The sequence below is a fragment of the Suricata suricatta genome, chromosome 10 (assembly GCF_006229205.1).
Source record: "Suricata suricatta isolate VVHF042 chromosome 10, meerkat_22Aug2017_6uvM2_HiC, whole genome shotgun sequence".
In the NCBI taxonomy this organism is placed as follows: domain Eukaryota; kingdom Metazoa; phylum Chordata; class Mammalia; order Carnivora; family Herpestidae; genus Suricata; species Suricata suricatta.
The window spans coordinates 26,996,864-27,014,587 of record NC_043709.1 but is presented as its reverse complement, the minus strand read 5'-3'; the positions used below and the strand labels follow the sequence as shown (position 1 = coordinate 27,014,587).

General features: G+C 40.1%; 1 protein-coding gene across 1 annotated transcript in view; it reads right to left on the bottom strand.

Annotated features, from left to right (window-relative positions):
• The window catches only part of BTG1 (BTG anti-proliferation factor 1), a 63,942-nt gene extending 54,425 nt beyond the window's left edge, over positions 1-9,517 (bottom strand). The window contains exon 1 of the mRNA XM_029955446.1: positions 9,431-9,517. Coding sequence (XP_029811306.1) covers positions 9,431-9,517 — 87 coding nt within the window. The remainder of the gene's footprint in view (positions 1-9,430) is intronic.
• Positions 9,518-17,724: the final 8,207 nt, after the last annotated feature.

Below are 17,724 nucleotides of genomic sequence, written 5' to 3'. Positions count from 1 at the left end.
GGCCATCTACCTGCTTTCTGATTTCTACGATGTGAGTGAAGTAATGTTCGCCACTTCCAGGCCTGGCCCCCAAATCTCCCATGTGCCACCTCCATGATCTTTCACTTCTGCAGCTTTGATGCCAGTGTTGAAGGTGCACGACCACAAGGATGAAAGAGATTGTTCCCAAGCTCACTGCTGAGGTAAGAGGTGACCATTGATCTAAAGTGCAAAACAAAGTTCTTTGGTGTTAAACCACTGAGATATCCTAAAGTAGCATTTATTATTACCTAAACTAAGAAGTGATGGGTCATTTTTCCTTGGACCAGGTTGCTAGAGGTGAGGATGATGAGGAGTGGTCAGATTCTACATAATTAAGATAGTGACAGGCATTTTCAAGGATTTGAATGTGGTAAAATAGTAAGAGAGGAGCCAAGGGCCATCTAAATGTTTTTGCCTGAAATATTTGTAAGAAGGAATTGCCATTTATTGAGATGAAAAGATTAGAGGAGGTGGGGTGTCTGGTTGGCTCAGTCAGTAAAGCATGCCACTTCTGGTCCTGAGGTTATGAGTTCAAGCCCTGTGTTGGGAATAGATATTACTTTAAAAAAAAAAAAAAAAAAGATTGGAAGAGGAATTGCTCTGTAGGGTGGAAAACCAAGAGTATAATTTTGAGATGCCTGATGTTATCTTCATGACTATCTTATAATACAAATATTGTTATCTTCATTTTCAGGATGAGGAAACAGAGGCTCCATGAGGCAAATGATTTGAGCATGGGAACATGTTAGGACAGAAATTTAAATTCAGCTGTGGTGAGCTCCTAACCACTGCAGCATATGGTTCTTTCTCAGAATGTAACATGTGCCCACATGTATTACATACATTTAGCAAACAGAACACGTCACAGTGAGGTGGTACTTTCAGGGAAAGAAAGAGAAAATACAGAGAAGGAGAAAAGTAAAATGGTAATAAAAAGCACTGTATTTTAGGAAAGCAGAACTGATGCCACTTGTACCAGCCAGGCTGAACAGTGAGGCTCAGTGCCCTGAGGCGACACAGAAGTGCTGAGAACATGGCGTATCAGTTGAGCCTCAAGTTGGAGAGATGAGGCTTTGCAGGAACTTTGCTTTGGGATGTTGCAAACTCAGAATTTAAATGTGAGTTCTGAGTTATTGGTTGGCAGAAACCAGGCGTATCTCCATGGATTATCCTCCCCAAACGAAATCAGATTAACAACCTCATGGCAGAAGCCAATGAGACCTTCTGACAGTCTGCAGATCTGAGACCCCCCACAAAACCCACCAAGCTATGAGCTGTCACTCCCCCAGACACAGATGACATCTTGAAGACAAGCAAGGAGAAGGAAAGAAAAATCTAAAAGACTGAAAAATTACCTGAAATGTAGTGAGTCATTCAAAAAAGACTATTTAAATGGAAATCTATTGGGACCCCATTATTTGGTACATTTAAAACCTGCCTCCTCATCTCCTGGGGGTTAGAGTTCATGAGGAAGATTTGATCCTCTACATAAAAGCAAAGAAGTTGTTTTCCTTTGCTCACTCGATTCTCTATGCATTGTAAATTTATGGCCCATTCTACCACTGAGTTTTTATTCAAATATTGCTCTTTCTCTAAGTTTATAAAGGTAACTGTGTAAATAGAGATGATTTTCTCCTCTACTCTGTGGTCCAAGGAAATTTGAATTGATTATTTTTTACCAGGTTTTGGGATTTTACTTCAATTTGAATATGTCAGGGAATTAAGGAATGCTTAGGTAAACTCAGAGAGGGTTTGAGATAACTATGGTAGCAGGCTAGTGAAATCAAAGAATTCAAACCCTCTTGTGAAAAAAAAATATACAAAGGAAGGAACATGAATCATTATGCACTTGATACCTTCTGCCTCTCTCCGTTCTCTCATCCCTATTTTCGCTGTGACTCTTCTCTTTCTGGATTTTTTTTGTCTTTGCTCCTGGAGCCCTGCCATGGACTCTTAGTTTGCTGTTCACTATTGGGCCTTAATTTTTGGACATGCTATCAATCATTTGGTAGGGATTCAAGTTTCATCACCTCCTGAGACTGTTTTTTAGGTTCTCTGGAAGAACAGAGGGAGAAGTCGCACATCCCATTATCCTCAAAACCTCTAGAACTTGTCTGCAGGGGAGGGGAGGCCTTTTTGGAATCAGCTCCTATGGAGAAAAGTTTCACAATTCCATGATGGTCGTGGTTAGAGCGTGGGGGGCTTATGATCACAGGAGCAGCAGCAAAAACAATAATAAAATTGTCAAGAGACAAGCAACAAGTAGATAAAAGAAAACTGACCAAAGTACAAGAACCAGCTGCCAAAGTAAAATTAAAAGGAACAACCCATCCCCCAAGCAGAAAAACAGAAAGGAAGATTTTACATAAGAAAAATCAAATTCAGGCTATCCAATCTGACTTCATGCAATGTCCAGAAGTAGAAACATCTTTGTATTAAAAACATCCAGTTGTGGTACTATTCACATTTGGCGCTGACTTAAATATATCTGCATATATATGATACACATTATCAACCATACACAAAATTAGAAAGAAAAGTGTAATAAAGTGCCTTCTATTAAATGAGTAAGAAGAAATGACCTCCAACTTAGAAATTTAAATATGCCTCAGACTCCTGAATTTTCTAATATTTGGAAAGAATCCACTTATATGATATTTGCAAGAGATGGATGCTTTGTGACTGTTACTTTTAATGTTGTTAGAAGTCTAACTTCCTTTCTAGTTCTTATTCCAGTTAAAAAATTAAGATATAATCAATATATAACATTGTATGAGTTTCAAGTATACAACATAGTGAGTCGATATTTGTATGTATTGCAAAATGAGCACCACTGTAAGTCTGGTCAACATTCATCACCATACATTAAATACATTAACATATTTGTGTGTGTGTGATGAGAATTTTTAAGATCTATGCTCTTAGTAACTTTCAAATATGCAATAACTGTCTTATTAATTATAGTAACCATGTTGTATATTATATCCCCAGGATTTATTTATTTTATAACTGGAAATTGGCACCTTTTGACCATCTTCACCCATTTTCCCCACCTTCCACCCCTACTTCTGGCAACCACCACAACTTTTTCCCCTTTCTCTGTATAGCTGAAAGAAAGTACCCAGCTAGGAGCAACTATCGCTGGAGCGAATGCAGGGTCAGTCCTGTGGTCACTAGCCAGCTGCTCATGGTGGTTCCTTCTCTACCATAAGGGGGAAATTAACCAGGTCATCCTGGAATTCTAGAAGAATTCTATTCTTTTCCTCCTCACTTTTCTTTTAGAACTAAAATTTTAACCAGGTTCTGAGAATCCATGTCTCAGTGTTGGCTCTATTGAACTATAATATATTTTGGGGTATCGAGCAATTCTACATCTTCCCTTGTTTAAGTAAACTCACCATCTTGTCTCCTTGACTTGGGCAGATTATAAAAACATCTGATATTTACTGAAAATAGATTGCCTGCTAAGTGCTTTAGTTGGGTTTTCCAATGTACTCCTCACATTAACCCTATGAAGCAGATACTATTCTTAGCTCCGCTGTACTGATGAGGGAAATTGAGACATGGATGGTTGATTACCTCTTCCAAGATTTCAAGGCGGCAGAGCTGCATTTTAAACTGCGTAGGCTGACTCCAGAGCCCAAGATCCTAGGCACAATATTGCGGTGCCTCTTGTACATCAAAGCACTTGGCTCTTCTCATAGTTAAACATCAATAATAACTAATAGACAACCGGTCTACCTACTTTCTGACTTATTATTATTTCTTGTTGGGGGCCATTATAAGCTTTCACAAACAGAAGGCATTTGTTTTTCCTGTTAAATATATCTGCATATATATGGTACACATTATCAACCATACACAAAATTAGAAAGAAAAGTATAATAAAGTGCCTAATATTAAAGAAATAAGAAGAAATAACCTCCAACTTAGAAATTTAAAGATGCCTTGGACTCCTGAATTTTCTAATATTTGGAAAGCATAGTCCTATATAGTACATGATATGCTGATAGGCTTCTAAGAGATTGTGTTTTTGTTCTTTAAGTCATCATTTTAAAGACAATTTTATTAAGATATCTTTTATATATAGTGTTTTGAAGTCTTAACTAAATATTGACATTAATTTGAATCTAGAAAAAAACGGTTTTCAAACAGTCATAAAGCTTGAATATAATTCCTTGTGAAAATGAATAATCGAGAGCCTTCTTTCAATACGGAAGAAGTTGATTGTCCTTGGAGCATTTGTTTTCATTCATTTGCTGTTTTATATGTTAGGTTGCTCCAGCTCTGGTTTTATAAAAATATTCCTAATTCCTTAGCCTTGATGTAAAAATATAGACCATTAATTCATCAAATAGTTTTTGAATGACTATACTGTGCTGATTGGTCTCTTATTGGGAGACGATGATGACTAAACATAGATTTATACTCAAATTTATAAGAAGCAAGTCAGGGACTAGGGCAGAAAAATAATTAAAGTAAAATGTGTAGAGTGCTGTAACAGAGCTATCTACAAAGCTCTAAAGCCCTGGGGCAGCATGAAGGAGAGAGGAAAGGGAAGGACATAATATGCTCAAGGACTGAAGAATCAAAAAAGGATTCAGAGAAGAGGTGCTTTCTCTTAAAGATAGAAACTGTTACTTAATTGAATGACAGTCAAGTACTGATCAGAAAGAGGTGGGTGGCGGTGGATATATGATCAAGGGGGAATATTCGAGGACCATGGTGAAAAGACCTGGAAACCACAGGACTTGGCTCATTCAGAGAATCACACATATCCAGTTAGACTGGAACGTCACATCTGAAGTAGAAGTGAGGAAGGAAGAAATTGGAAAGGTAAAGATGTGTCCGCAGGTGCTTACACGGGTTGCAGGTGGCATGATGATGGATATGCGCTCTGCACTGCTGCTGCTAATAAAGGATTTTAAGTGACACGGAGACATGATCTTTGATTTTAAAAGACAGCTCCAGGAGCAATACCAACAGGGTTCCCGCAGTGGAGAGATACCAGTTATGCCAGATGCCGGACCAGGCTTGACATAATTTTCAGCATCTATAATGCTAGAGATCATCTTAGAGAAAGCCATGCATCAGACTTGCCTACTCAGGACCCAGAACACTTTTGGTACATATTAACTAACAACACAGATTTTTTTCCACATGTAAGAAAAGAGAGCCGGGGAGATTCCTTTATAAGAAAAGTTGAAATCAAAGAGTAAGACATGCATGAAAAAATTTCCACCAAACCAAACCTTACTATTAGTAATGCCATGAAAGCGGTATCTCAGGTTATTGGGAACTATAATTTCAGTTTTGTGGAACATCAAAAATCTTATAACCATCTCCAGGAGGTGGAATAATACATTATTCAACATTAAATTCTATCTTAAATGGTGACACTCACATGTCATTGGATGATATTACACTATACACTTTGAAACATCCCTTTTCATCTTTTTCTAAAGTTAGTTACCTAGCTAAAGGAAGCCACTATTTCCATGGGTAAGAGAGGGAAGTATGGGCTTTCATACGGGGAAAAATTCCATTCCTATTCTAAATCCTAACCAAGGAGAATCCATGAATAATGCCAAAGACTTCTTGCTCTTTAATCTTTTACCTGCACACTAAGTTTTCATAGACTTAATTGTAATTGTTAACTATTTTTTAAAATTTTAATGTTTTATTTATTTTTGAGAGACAGAGACAGGGCATGAGCAGGAGAGGGGCAGAGAGAGAAGGAGACACAGAATCTAAAGCAGGCTCCAAGCTCTGAGCTGTCAGCACAGAGCCTGATGTGGGACTTGAACTCACAAACTGCAAGATTATGACCTGAGCTGAAGTCCACTGCTTAACCAACTGGGCCACCCAGGAGCCCCAACTGTCAACTATTTATCACAGGCTTTTTAACAAAAAAAATTCATAGAAGTATTGGTATAATGATTTTAAAGTACAGTTATATGGGTCAGAAAAAAATATTTTTCTCTTTTGCGACACTAAAATATGTTTGTGGAAAATTACACAGAAATAATTATATATCACACAGCAGCCTAAGAGAGGTAAAGATGTGCCAAGACTGAGCATTGTGAGATCAGGCATTGAAGGGAACAAAAAAGGCTTAGACAGGGGCTCCTAGGTGGTTCAGTTAAGCATCTGGCTCTTGATTTTGGCTCAGGTCATGATCTCATGGTTTGTGGGTTTGAGCCCCACATTGGGTTCTATGCTGGCAGCTTGGGATTCTCTTTCTCTCTTTCTCTGCTCCTCCCCTGCTCGCAGTCTATCTGTTTCTCTCAAAATAGATAAGTAAACATTAAAGAAATGGCTTAGACAGGTGCAGTAGGCAGCAATGGTGTGTTTTACTTTTTCATTTCGTTGGTGCCTAGGTAACCGAGTTTGTTTACAATGAGATAAACTTATCCTACTTCTTTTTATTTTGTTTTATGTTTTTAATTTTTTACTTTTTAAAATTTTATTTATATGTAGGAAAGTGGATGGACCTTGAGGGTGTCATGCTGAGTGAAGTAAGCCAGGTAGAGAAGGACAGAAACCATATGTTTGCACTCATAGGTCTAGCAGGAAAACAAGAGAGACCTAATGGAGAACCAGGGGGAAAGGAGGAGAGAGAGAGTTGGGGAGAGAGAGGGATGCAAAACTTGAGAGACTATTGAATGCTGAGAATGAACTGAGGGTTGAAGGGGAAGGGGGAGGGGGGAAAAGAGGTGGTGGTGATGGTGGAGGGCACTTAAGGGGAAGAGCACTGGGTGTTGTATGGAAAACAATTTGACAATAAAATATTATGGAAAAAAAAATAAAAATTTTATTTATAGAGAAAGAGAGAGAGCATGAGTTGGAGGAAGGGCAGGGGAAGAGAGGAAATCTTACACAGGCCCCACACTCAGTGCAGAGCCCAATGGGGGGCTTGCTCTCATGATGTGAGCTGAAATCAAGAGTCAAAAACTTAACCATCTGAGCTACCAAGACACGCCAAGTTTACCTGACTTCTTATCCAAAATAAGAAGGAACAATGAGAGGGCTGGCGAGAGGTGAGGGCAGAATGAGGACACATAGAAGTCTCGGCTGAAAATAGAGAAGTGCACAGCGGGGCTAGAAGAAGCTATACATTTAGCGGTAGTGTCCCCCACAGATAGAAGAAGAAGAGATTAAACAGAAAGAAAATGCATATATATATCCAAATCCACACTGGCACAGATAAGGGCTTGTTTGTGTCTACATATGGGGTGTTACCGAAGGTCAAATGAGGAGTGTTCTGGAGGTGGGCTCCCAAAGATTTAAAGTTAGTTTCAAATTCAACTAAGGTTATTGAGGGCCAGACATCTTGCAATGAGTTTTCAAATAGTTTCATTAACTAATCAAATCTGTGCGATAAATTCCAGGAAGAGCATATTAATCATTCTATAGATCGGAAAATTGATTCTCAGAGAAGTTAAGGGATTCACCGAAGATTCAAGGGGTGATCATGCGGGGAGTCGGGATTCCAACCCAGGCCCCTCTCCTGGTTGAGATCAGTGCCTCCCAAGTCCTCCCGCTGAGGTGCCCCATGCTCCATTTGTGTCCTGTGATTCGGTGAGAATATATGGGGTCAGGGTGCCCGGCAAGGACAGCTCTCTCTGCCCAGTCTTAGGAAGGAAGTCAGAGCCCGAAGGTAACTCCCAGCGAGGCTGCCCTGGTAGCACTCCTGTGGATTAAGAGATGAGTTAGAATCCAGAGAGTGTTCACTTCCCATCTTGGAATGAGTGTGCTTGTTGGCTCTGCTCACCCCCGCTCTGCTGCTCTTGGAATTTACAAAGCAACACAGAAAGTTCTGCCTGGCCCCCTGGGGGCCAGAAACTAAATATTCAAAGACAGTTTGAAAAATATTGCTCATTTAAGCATATTTCTCATTGAAGGGGCTGCCTGTTTGGGATTCTTGGTCTTCCCCTCTCTGCCCCTCCCCCACTCAGACTGTCTCTGTCACTCTCAAAATAAATAAACTTAAAAAAAATCTTTTTAAAGGATATTTTCACTTAAGAGTTAGGTCTGGCCTAGACCAAGTTGAACCAAAGTGTTTTGAGAAGAGTTGAGAAATTCACTTTAACAGAAGTAGAGGTGTTGGGGGGGTGGCGGGGAAGGAGGAATACTAGGAACAACAGCTATGACAGTGTGGTGGCAAGAGTCCCAGCTCCCACATATATAGTGCCTGTCATGTGACAGCACTGGGCTTAGTGCTATGATGTAGACTGCTGTAACTCTCACACCTCCGTGAGATAGGTACTATTATTATCCCCATTTTTCAGATAGGAATGTAAGGAAAGGAACAGCTGAGTAACTGCCTAATGTAGCAGAAACACTCAGGCAGCTTGGTTCTAGAATCTGTGCGCTCTGCCACAGAGCCACACGGAATGTAACAATGACAATATAATTATTGATAAATAATAACAACAGTGATTTAAACAATAGCAATTTAACTGTATAATAACAATGTAAAATGATTTACATTATGGCAAGAATAATAAAATAATAAACATCTAGCATCAATTAAACTCTTAAATAAATTTCAAGTGCTATGCTTTGCATAGTGTGTTTTGTTTCATCCTCATAACAACATTCTAAGCCAGATATTATCATGATTATTGCTTTTGCAAATGAAACAATTAAATGAGTCAACAAGCTTGGTGTAAAGGTGTAGTGCTCTAAGGGGGACGATGGGATTTGAATCCTCACAGAGTAAATCTTGGGCTGAGGCTCTTACATGTGCCTCAAAAAAAATTTTTTTGGGGGCGCCTGGGTGGCTCAGTCAGTTGAGCCTCCAGCTTCGGCTCAGGTCAGATCTCACGTTCGTGGGTTCGAGCCCCGCGTCGGGCTCTGTGCTGACAGCTAGCTCAGAGCCTGGAGCCTGCTTCCAGTTCTGTCTCCTTCTCTCTCTGCACCTCTCCCTCTCATGCTCTGTCTCTCTCTGTATCAAAAATAAATAAAACATTAAAAAAATTATAAAAAAATTTTTTAATGTTTACTTATTTTTGAGAGAGAGACAGAGAGTGAGCAGGGCAGGAGCAGAGAGAGATGGAGAGACAGAATCCGAAGCAGACTCCAGGCTCTGAGCTGTCAGCACGGAGCCGGATGTGGGGCTCGAACACAAGATCATGAACTGAGCTGAAGTCTGAGGCTTAACCGACTGACCCACCCAGGTGTCCCTTAAATATGCCTCTTTTCCCCTTAAGCTTTTGAGATACAGTCTTCTGCCTGAAGAATAATCAAGATGTGATTACGGCCCTATTGCACGTTCAGTATCCTTTCCGTGGGAGATAAAGAAGTACAAGGCACACAAGGCACAGGATCTTAACATGACTGGGAAGAGCCGCAACAACAGCAGGGAGACACAACAGACAGTTAGGCTCCAGGCTGGGGCCCTGACCTTGAATCCCAGAGGCACTGAGATGAAGAGGTGGTGACGAGGGCAGGCTGGGGTCGAGGAAGACCTGAGAGAGGAGGCAGCCGTCATCCTGTCTGCTGGCTCATTCACTTAAACGCGACTGACCCCCAAATTGAGTTGCCTTTGCCAAAACAAGGCAGCAGGACAGTCAATTCAGTTCAGTTTTCCCTGGGATGGATTCTGGCTGTGGCGGCTGGAATCCGCAGCCTCCGTTAAGCTCCGCTCCCAGGGACAGAAGGAAGCCAGGCCGCTGATCCCGCACCCCCGGGACAGCAGCTCATCTTGTCCTGCGGGTGAAGCCGGCTCTGGCTGGGATGGCTCAGAACACCGCGAATCTGAGAAATACAAACATGTTTCTGAATCAGGTCATGCTCAGGACACAGGAGACAAATTCAAATACTTATTTTCACGCACTGCCGGTGAGGGGAAAAAATGTTGTCCAGGGTGTAAATGCCTCGCCTGAGCAGAGAAGGGTAGGCTCCAGACCCAGGGGCCAAAACCCTTCAAGGATGATCTGAGATTTCCAGAGACTTTCTGCGAGGATATCCTCTTTACTTGTAGCCTCCTGTGTAATCTGGCTTCCATTTACTTATCCTGAGCTCCAGCTTCCAAACCTTGAAAGGCTGGTAGGAAGACACATATTTGCCCTTACAGGATCCAGCGGAAGGAACAAAGAATTTCTGGTAGAAGACAGAGGTTCAATCTTGGTTCTGTCCATTATTTTCTGTGAGACTTAAAGAAATATTATGCATATATTTATTCAATTGTGAAATATTTTTGGAGCACGCCCTCTGTCTTAGACATTGTGCTAGGTGCTGGATATTTAGTGATAACCACGGGGAACCAGGACCCCTGTTTTCAGGAAGTTCACTGCCCTGGTAGCGAGACAAACATTAGTGATTACGACTGTGGTAAACACCATAAAGGAAACGCTTAGGGCGCTCTGAAAATTTATACCAGAGGATATCAGCTTGCCGGGAAGACAATGCAATCCAGCATCTCAATCTCTTCATTTAAAATATAGGAATGCTATTCCTTGGCTTCATTTAATTGTGTGGAGATTGAAAAGTGAATATATTAGAAAACACTATATGAAAGTAAAAAGTACATACCTTCTTAAAAAGCAGCACGTTGATTTCAAGAACATGCTAATGTCTCTGAAAATCTGCTTGCAATCTGACTACACCACACCAGTAATCCGTACAGGCTTCCCTTACTTCTTTTTTCTTCTTTTTTTCTTTACTTTTATTTTAGAGAGAGGGAAAGAGTATGAGCAGGGCAGAGGGAGAGAGAGAGAATTTGAAAGCACATGGAGTGTGGAGCCTGAAGCGGGGCTTGATCCAACAACCACGAGATCATGACTCGAGCCAAAATCAAGAGTCAAGGCTTAACCAACTGAGCCACCCAGGTTGCTCAGAGGCTCCCCTTACTTTCTAAGGTATTAACAATCTTTACAGATGGCTGGATGGTTGTCGGGCTTTCTGGTCAGAGGGGAGGCTCTGTCTAGCAAGGGAGTTGTGATGAAAGGCAGGTAGATTAACCTTTTCCTCTCCATACCTGTGCACACGCTGCCTGAAAAAAACTAAGCCTGAGCGTTATAAGCATCAGTATTCTTATGTCATCTAACTATATTTCATAAATCATCCAACAGCATACTTAGATGCCGTCCAATCATCTTTTTAATCTTTTAACCAGAAAGTTTTGCTATCTGATTTGACTTTTTAATTTTATATATTAAAAAAATACTCTCAGATGAAACATTTTTGATTATACATTTTGAATCCAGGATTTCAACATGTCTGGCAGACAGAAATGTCCCAGAAGGCAAGAAGATTCATGTCCCTCCCTATATTTTATAACTTCATGTTCAAATTCTACAGCCAGCCTTTTTTTTTTTTTTACTTGAGGGTAATTAAATATTACTATAGTGGCTACTTCTGCCTGAAATAATTTCTTCAACTTGGAATTCATTACTATGTCTTCAGTTAGAGAAACAGAGTGTTCAAGTTCGGAAAGTCCAGATTTCCACACATGTACTTTATCCTTTTAATGATGAAAAAATAAACCCCTTTGTACTTTTAAACAGAAGAGGCTTGGCCCTTCAAATTGCGGGGTCCTTTTTATTACTACAATAAGGCATTCTGCTGAAATCTACCTTTGTTGCAGAACCTGGTTTATGGCTGGGAATAATAGTCAGCAGAGTAGAAGAAAAAAGAGGGGAGAAAGAAGATTCAAGTTTATAGTCACATTTAAGTGGTTTATTGCAGCCATTTTCCACGTTGAGTTTATGAAACTTTTTTGGCTTTAGCCTCATTGCTTATATGTATCTATAGCTGCATCTATGGGTATAGTTTAATCAAAGGGATCTTTCTTGGGTTTCTGTTGAGGTTTTTTTTTCTTTGTAATTTATGCATATGTCTAAAACCGATTGTTTCTGGGTGTCATTCACAAAGGAAAAGATTGAGCTTTCTGTGAGCTTCTTTTTGAGGAAACGTAGTATCTGCGTCATTTCATATCATCTGTGGCTCCCAAACAGCTACTAGAATCCTTTGATACCAAGTAAGGAAAGGAAGTGCTTTCCAAAAAAAAAAAAAAAATGCCACAGGCTCTCCCTCCCTTGGTTTATTGACTTCTTGTCTTCATTTTCCTTCCGTCGCACAGTGAGCTTGGGGATGGCCGATTCAGGGGAGGGATGATGTCAAATCGCTGGGAAGCCCATTCCTTGGAAAAAGAAGAATGAACACGTTCCTCCCTTCAAAGTGATTGATTCCCCGGCTCCACATGCATCATCTGGCTTATCATGAGCGACTCCGCGGAGCCCACTGCAGGGTGACCTCGTTGGCACCGCCGGTGCCCTTCCGGTCCCCGTGGCTGCCTGGAGGTTCCGTGCATGTGCGGTGGGCTAATGAGGTCCGAGTCATGGAGTTAGGCTCTCACCTTCCAAGCCATCAGGCCTACAAGTGCCGGCAGGGTGAAGGGCCACACTCCGACATGCGTCTGTTGACTAAAGGCAAGCTTCCTCGTCCTCTCGGTGAGCTCATCCGCGTGACCGGTGCTGAATGATGGTCGGACAGTCAAAAGGCCCCAAGCCATTGGTAAATTCATATACTATCTGGGGGTAAATTTATCACCCAAGACAGCTTGCTTTGCAGACTGCAACGTGCATATCCTTAGCAAGGGAGGCAGCCCCGGGGTAACCCACCACGTGGCCCTGGAGCTTCTGTTTTATTATACTGGGAGATTTAAAACCTTTTATAGAAAACGAATGGTCTTGTTTGATATCTCCTGCCAAAGTGAAATAAATCTTAAAGGTGAAATAAAGGAACTTCAAAGAAATTTCACACTCGCGCAAGGCTCTCATAGTCCTTCTTGCAACCTTCCCCTCCAATCCCCCAAAACGTTCCCATTTCCCTGCCACTCCAGTGAGACAGTTTGAATAGAGCATCCTAAGGCAATGTTTTCCAAACAGCGGGTCGTGACCCATTAGTGGATTGTGAAAATGCATTTATGAGTCACAACTAACATTTAGGAAATGAAATAGAACACTTGGGTTGCAGTGAGATGCATTCACATTGTAAAAGATGAGTCGAAGCTACTGCCCTAAGTGATCAATTTCCATAGGTTCTTCTTGTACATAAAACAGTTATTTTAAAAATCCCAAAGATGATTAAAACAACTATTTTTAATGATACACTGGCCGTGTCTGATGATGAGCAGGAACAATAAGAAATACCGTGCTTACCCAAGCCTTAGCCTTGCTATCTCATTATTTTTTTCTTAAAGCAACATTTACATTTTTCATGGTAGAGAATTTAAGTAATTCAGAGCATGGTGTGTATGTGTATGTGTGTGTGTGTGTGTGTGTGTGTGTGTGTGTGGTTGCATTTATACATGGGAGGATTCAATCTGGCTTCTAAGGAAAGGAAATCACATTATTGGAAAGTGAAATCTTTGGACATAGTTTTTGGCTATGTGGCTTCTTTAAAAAGTTTGACATGCAAACTTGTTTGGATATTGGTATCCAAATCATGTAATTTCTCTTCCAGATGTCCTGTGTATTTGTGTATTTCTTTTTAAATCTGTGTATATAGCCCAGTGCTCAGGAGTATTGCTGTATGTTCAAATCATCTGTTTTCATGACCTTTGCCTTTATTGATTTGTTTTCTTTTGCCCTATTTTTAATGTTGCCTTTGAGATTAAAGTCATTTTTCTTCTGCAATAGTGGGTGAATGGTGATTTGCTGTTAAGGAAGAGAAATTTTGATAAGGAAAAAAAAGAGATGGGAAGCTCCTTACAGTGTTTTTATTTCTAAATGAGCCTATTCAGAAAGCAATGAGACAAACACTGTATAGCTCTCACATAAAAACAGAGTCTAAACAGTGGAAACCAAAAATGATCTCAATAATAGCTAACATTTACTGAGCACTTACTATGTACCTAACACTATTATAAGCACTGTAGAAGTATTATCTCATTTAATTCTCGAAACACCTTAAATGAGAGGCATTAATATAATCCAAACTTTTATGAAGCTGAAAATGAGCCTTATAGGGGTTGAGTAGTTTGCCCAAAGTATCGTTAGTGATAAACAAGGTTTCTAGATGGATATAATGGCTCCACTGGCCTTCTTCCCAACCACTGACTCCTTGCTAAGACTTAATCACTATACTCCACTGCCTCCCATAAAAAATAATGCAAACAGATAATATTTCACATATTCCATTCAACAAATATTTATTGACTGCCTACCACATGCCAGGATCTCTGCTAGATGCTAAGAATATAATGATCAGTTGAGTCAGAGATAATAAATCTAGAGTATACAGTAACATATGTAAAGATATATGTTTCCCAGGCTCAATTCCAATGATAGATCTCTGTGGTTAGGAGGGGGGAATGGGGAGAAGGGGAACATTCTGTGAAGTCAATTTTAAGAACTTCAATACAGCAGCGCTTTAAGAGCGTGCCACAAATTAATTTTGCAGCCAGCATCCTGTTATTTCTAGACGTTATCCCTAAGAGGAATAATGATGATAATAGAATTTTACAGCTTATTTGCTTAGCTTCATGACTATACTGAAGTGGTTAATAAGCTAGCTGTTTTTTACATAACATCTTGTTCCATTGTCTGGGGGAGACTGAATGTAGCAGCAGAAGCAGGAAAAGGGATTCAGTGAACTTCTTTTGTTCTTCTTCCAAGTGGCATGGGCTCCTTCCTTCCATTACACACAGGGCCCCTAGCTGTTGTCCTCTCTACCCTACGTTATGCAATGACGCATAGTCCTAGGGAGATTTCCGATCAGCTGGTTCGTTACCAGCCACAGAGTGTTTCTCCAAGACCGCTTCTGCCCTGTCCAGCTGGTGCGAAGTCTGAAGGAGACAGCCTCTAGTACCAGCAGACCCGGGGTGGGACCCAGCCCTGCCTTCTCTTTCATAGCTGCGTGGCTTTCCACTGATGGCTGAACTTCTCTTTTACTTTTTAAATCCTTATAAAATACTTCAGCCAAACAAAGATGTGTAGGGAATGACGTCATGATTACCCATATGCTCAAGTCCCAGCTTACAAATCAAACGTAGAAGTGGAGCGGTAGCCCTTCTCTGCACGCTGTACCACCCCATTTTTCTCCAACAAGAGAAAATCATTTTCAGTTTGATATTTGTCATTCCTGCCCACATCCTTAACATTCACTATATATGTATTTATGTCTAAGCAATATGTACTGTTGTTTGGCATTGCTTTCTGAATAGGCTTATTGTGAAAAAAGTACATAAATGATAGGGGTGTCTGGGTGGCCTAGTCAATTGAGCATCTGGCTCTTGGTTTCAGCTCAGGTCATGATCTCAAAGTTCCTGAGTTTGAACCCCGTGTTGGGCTCTGAGCTGGCAGCGTGAAGCCTGCTTGGAATTCTCTCTCTGTTCCTTTCTCTGCCCCTCCCCTGTTCGTCCTCTGTCTCTCTTTCTCTCTCTCTCAAAATAAATATGCATCAGAAAAGCATTTTTTAAAAGTGCATAAATTATATTATCCTCTGGATATCTTATGTAACTTGGTTTTTTTTTCCTTCAATTTTCTGTTTAGGAGACTTATTTATCATATAACCGCTTTCAGTCTTTGTTTCTTCATTTATAAAGTGAACATTATGGACATATTGCATAAGGTTGGTGTGAAGATCTTAAATAAAACGACATATATCCTGTAAGTGGCAGAGTATTTGGCACATTGTAGATACTTAAGGGAATGCCGTTCCCTTTCTGTCCCTCACAGAACAGTGTTCTACGTCTGACAACTCAGAGGAAGCAGCCGCTTGGCTTGCTCAATTGTAATGTGCACATTATGGTTTGCCACTAAACATTCCCATTGGTATCAAAATGGCCCCACACAGGACAGGCAGGCTTATGATAAGCATTAGCATCTAATATTTCCTGAGAGGATCCAGCCTAAGTAGGCTGCTTTACATACTTACTGTCACAATTTCCTTCTGTTTCTTCAAAATCAGAGTTAGATTTCTGAATACGGAAAATATAAAAATACCATACAAGTGTAATTTACACATGGAACATTCTGAAAATCCTATGTTAATCGTCTCTGATGAAGATATTACAGAAACATAAACAAACAGCAGTGTGATTTAATATACTCCACTTCTATTTTTCCTCAACCCATTCTTTCCACACTCTTGTGTACAATTCTCTATTTTTGTTATTTTATATTTAATTGCTTCAGCTAAAGTAAACATATTGCTGGAATTGCCAATTACCTTATAAATATTCAAATCATGCTTTGCTCTCATTGAGATGGTTTTAGTTTTTCTGGAATCCCAACAAATTTCAATCAATCATTCATACTATAAAAACGTGGTTAGAAACCTTTGAACAATTTTTCTGACAGTTAGGTTCCTTCAAACATTTGGCCTAATGTTGACTGAAGGGATGTCTGTCTCCACAATGTCAAAACACAGTATTTCAATCATTTCAGTAAAAATTGCTGTCATTTTGTAAGAGGGAAAGATAGGGAAAGAGTTTTGTACAAAGTAAACACCTGATTTATTAATGAAATAGTTTGGTTTTCTCCAGATTTTTTATTTGTTGTGTAAATGTAGGCACAGTCATAGAGTATATATTTACTTACAGTAAACAATATTAAAAAAAGAGAAATTCTCACAATCTTAATATAGTCAACACACTTGGTGAATCACATACTAACAGTAAATGGGAGGAATAAAGCTTGTGCTCGGAAGGTTTATTATTTTCCAATTGAACTTGATTTCCAAGTCAAGCCAGTACCTAGGCTTCAGTGCAAAATACAGAGGATGGAAGTTGTGTGTAAATCTGATTTAAAAATCCTTCTTACACAACTGGTTAAAGATGAGGCTGATCATTTGATCAAAGGGAACAGCTAGATCTCTAAATTACACACACACACACACACACACACACACACACACACGAGGTAATTGTTTAAAAGGTAATGCTTAAAGCACTAATTGGTGGTTCTTTTCTTTGAACAAGCTCAGCTCAACGTAGATTAATAGCAGCTTAAAAAACACCTACAAAGAATTATTATTCCAAAACTCTTAATTTTGCTTAATTCTTTCTCCTTTCTATAATTATGATATAGTCTCTTCTTGCTAAGCAGACGTTAAAAATGTCTACCTTGTTTACATGGGCCATAATTCTTCACAGGAGGCAAGCACTGTGTGCGAATTGTACAACACCGTGTTTCCAAAATATTTATTTGAACTAAATGTTTTTAACTGAAGGTGTGCCTAGGTGGCACAGTCAGTTAAGCATCCAACTCTTGATCTCTGCTCAGGGCATGATCTCGGGTTTGTGACTTGGAACCCCACATTGGTTTCTGCACGGACGGTGTGGAGCCTGCTTGGGATTCTGTCTCACCTTCTCTCTGCCCCTCCCCCACTTGTGCATGTGCGGGTGTGCACGCGCTCTCTCTCAAAATAAATTTTAGCACTTAAATAAAAAAATATTTTTAACTAAGAAGTTCAATGAACTTCAATGCTCGTGGCCCCAAGACTTCATGCAGTTATGGGACAGAATTCTTTTCAGTTACTGAACAGCTTTCCTCGAGCCCCTGCTTTGTCCTGTTCTGTTTCACCAAAATGATTGATTGCTTTAGAGGAGCTCAAATGAGGTCAGAGTTCATGTTAAGGTATCTCAGACAGTGTTGAAACGAATAATTATACAGAAAGGAGACCAGTGATTTTTGATGAATTTTTGGCAAATAGGCAACCCCAAATTATCCTAATTTGCTTAGAAAAGTT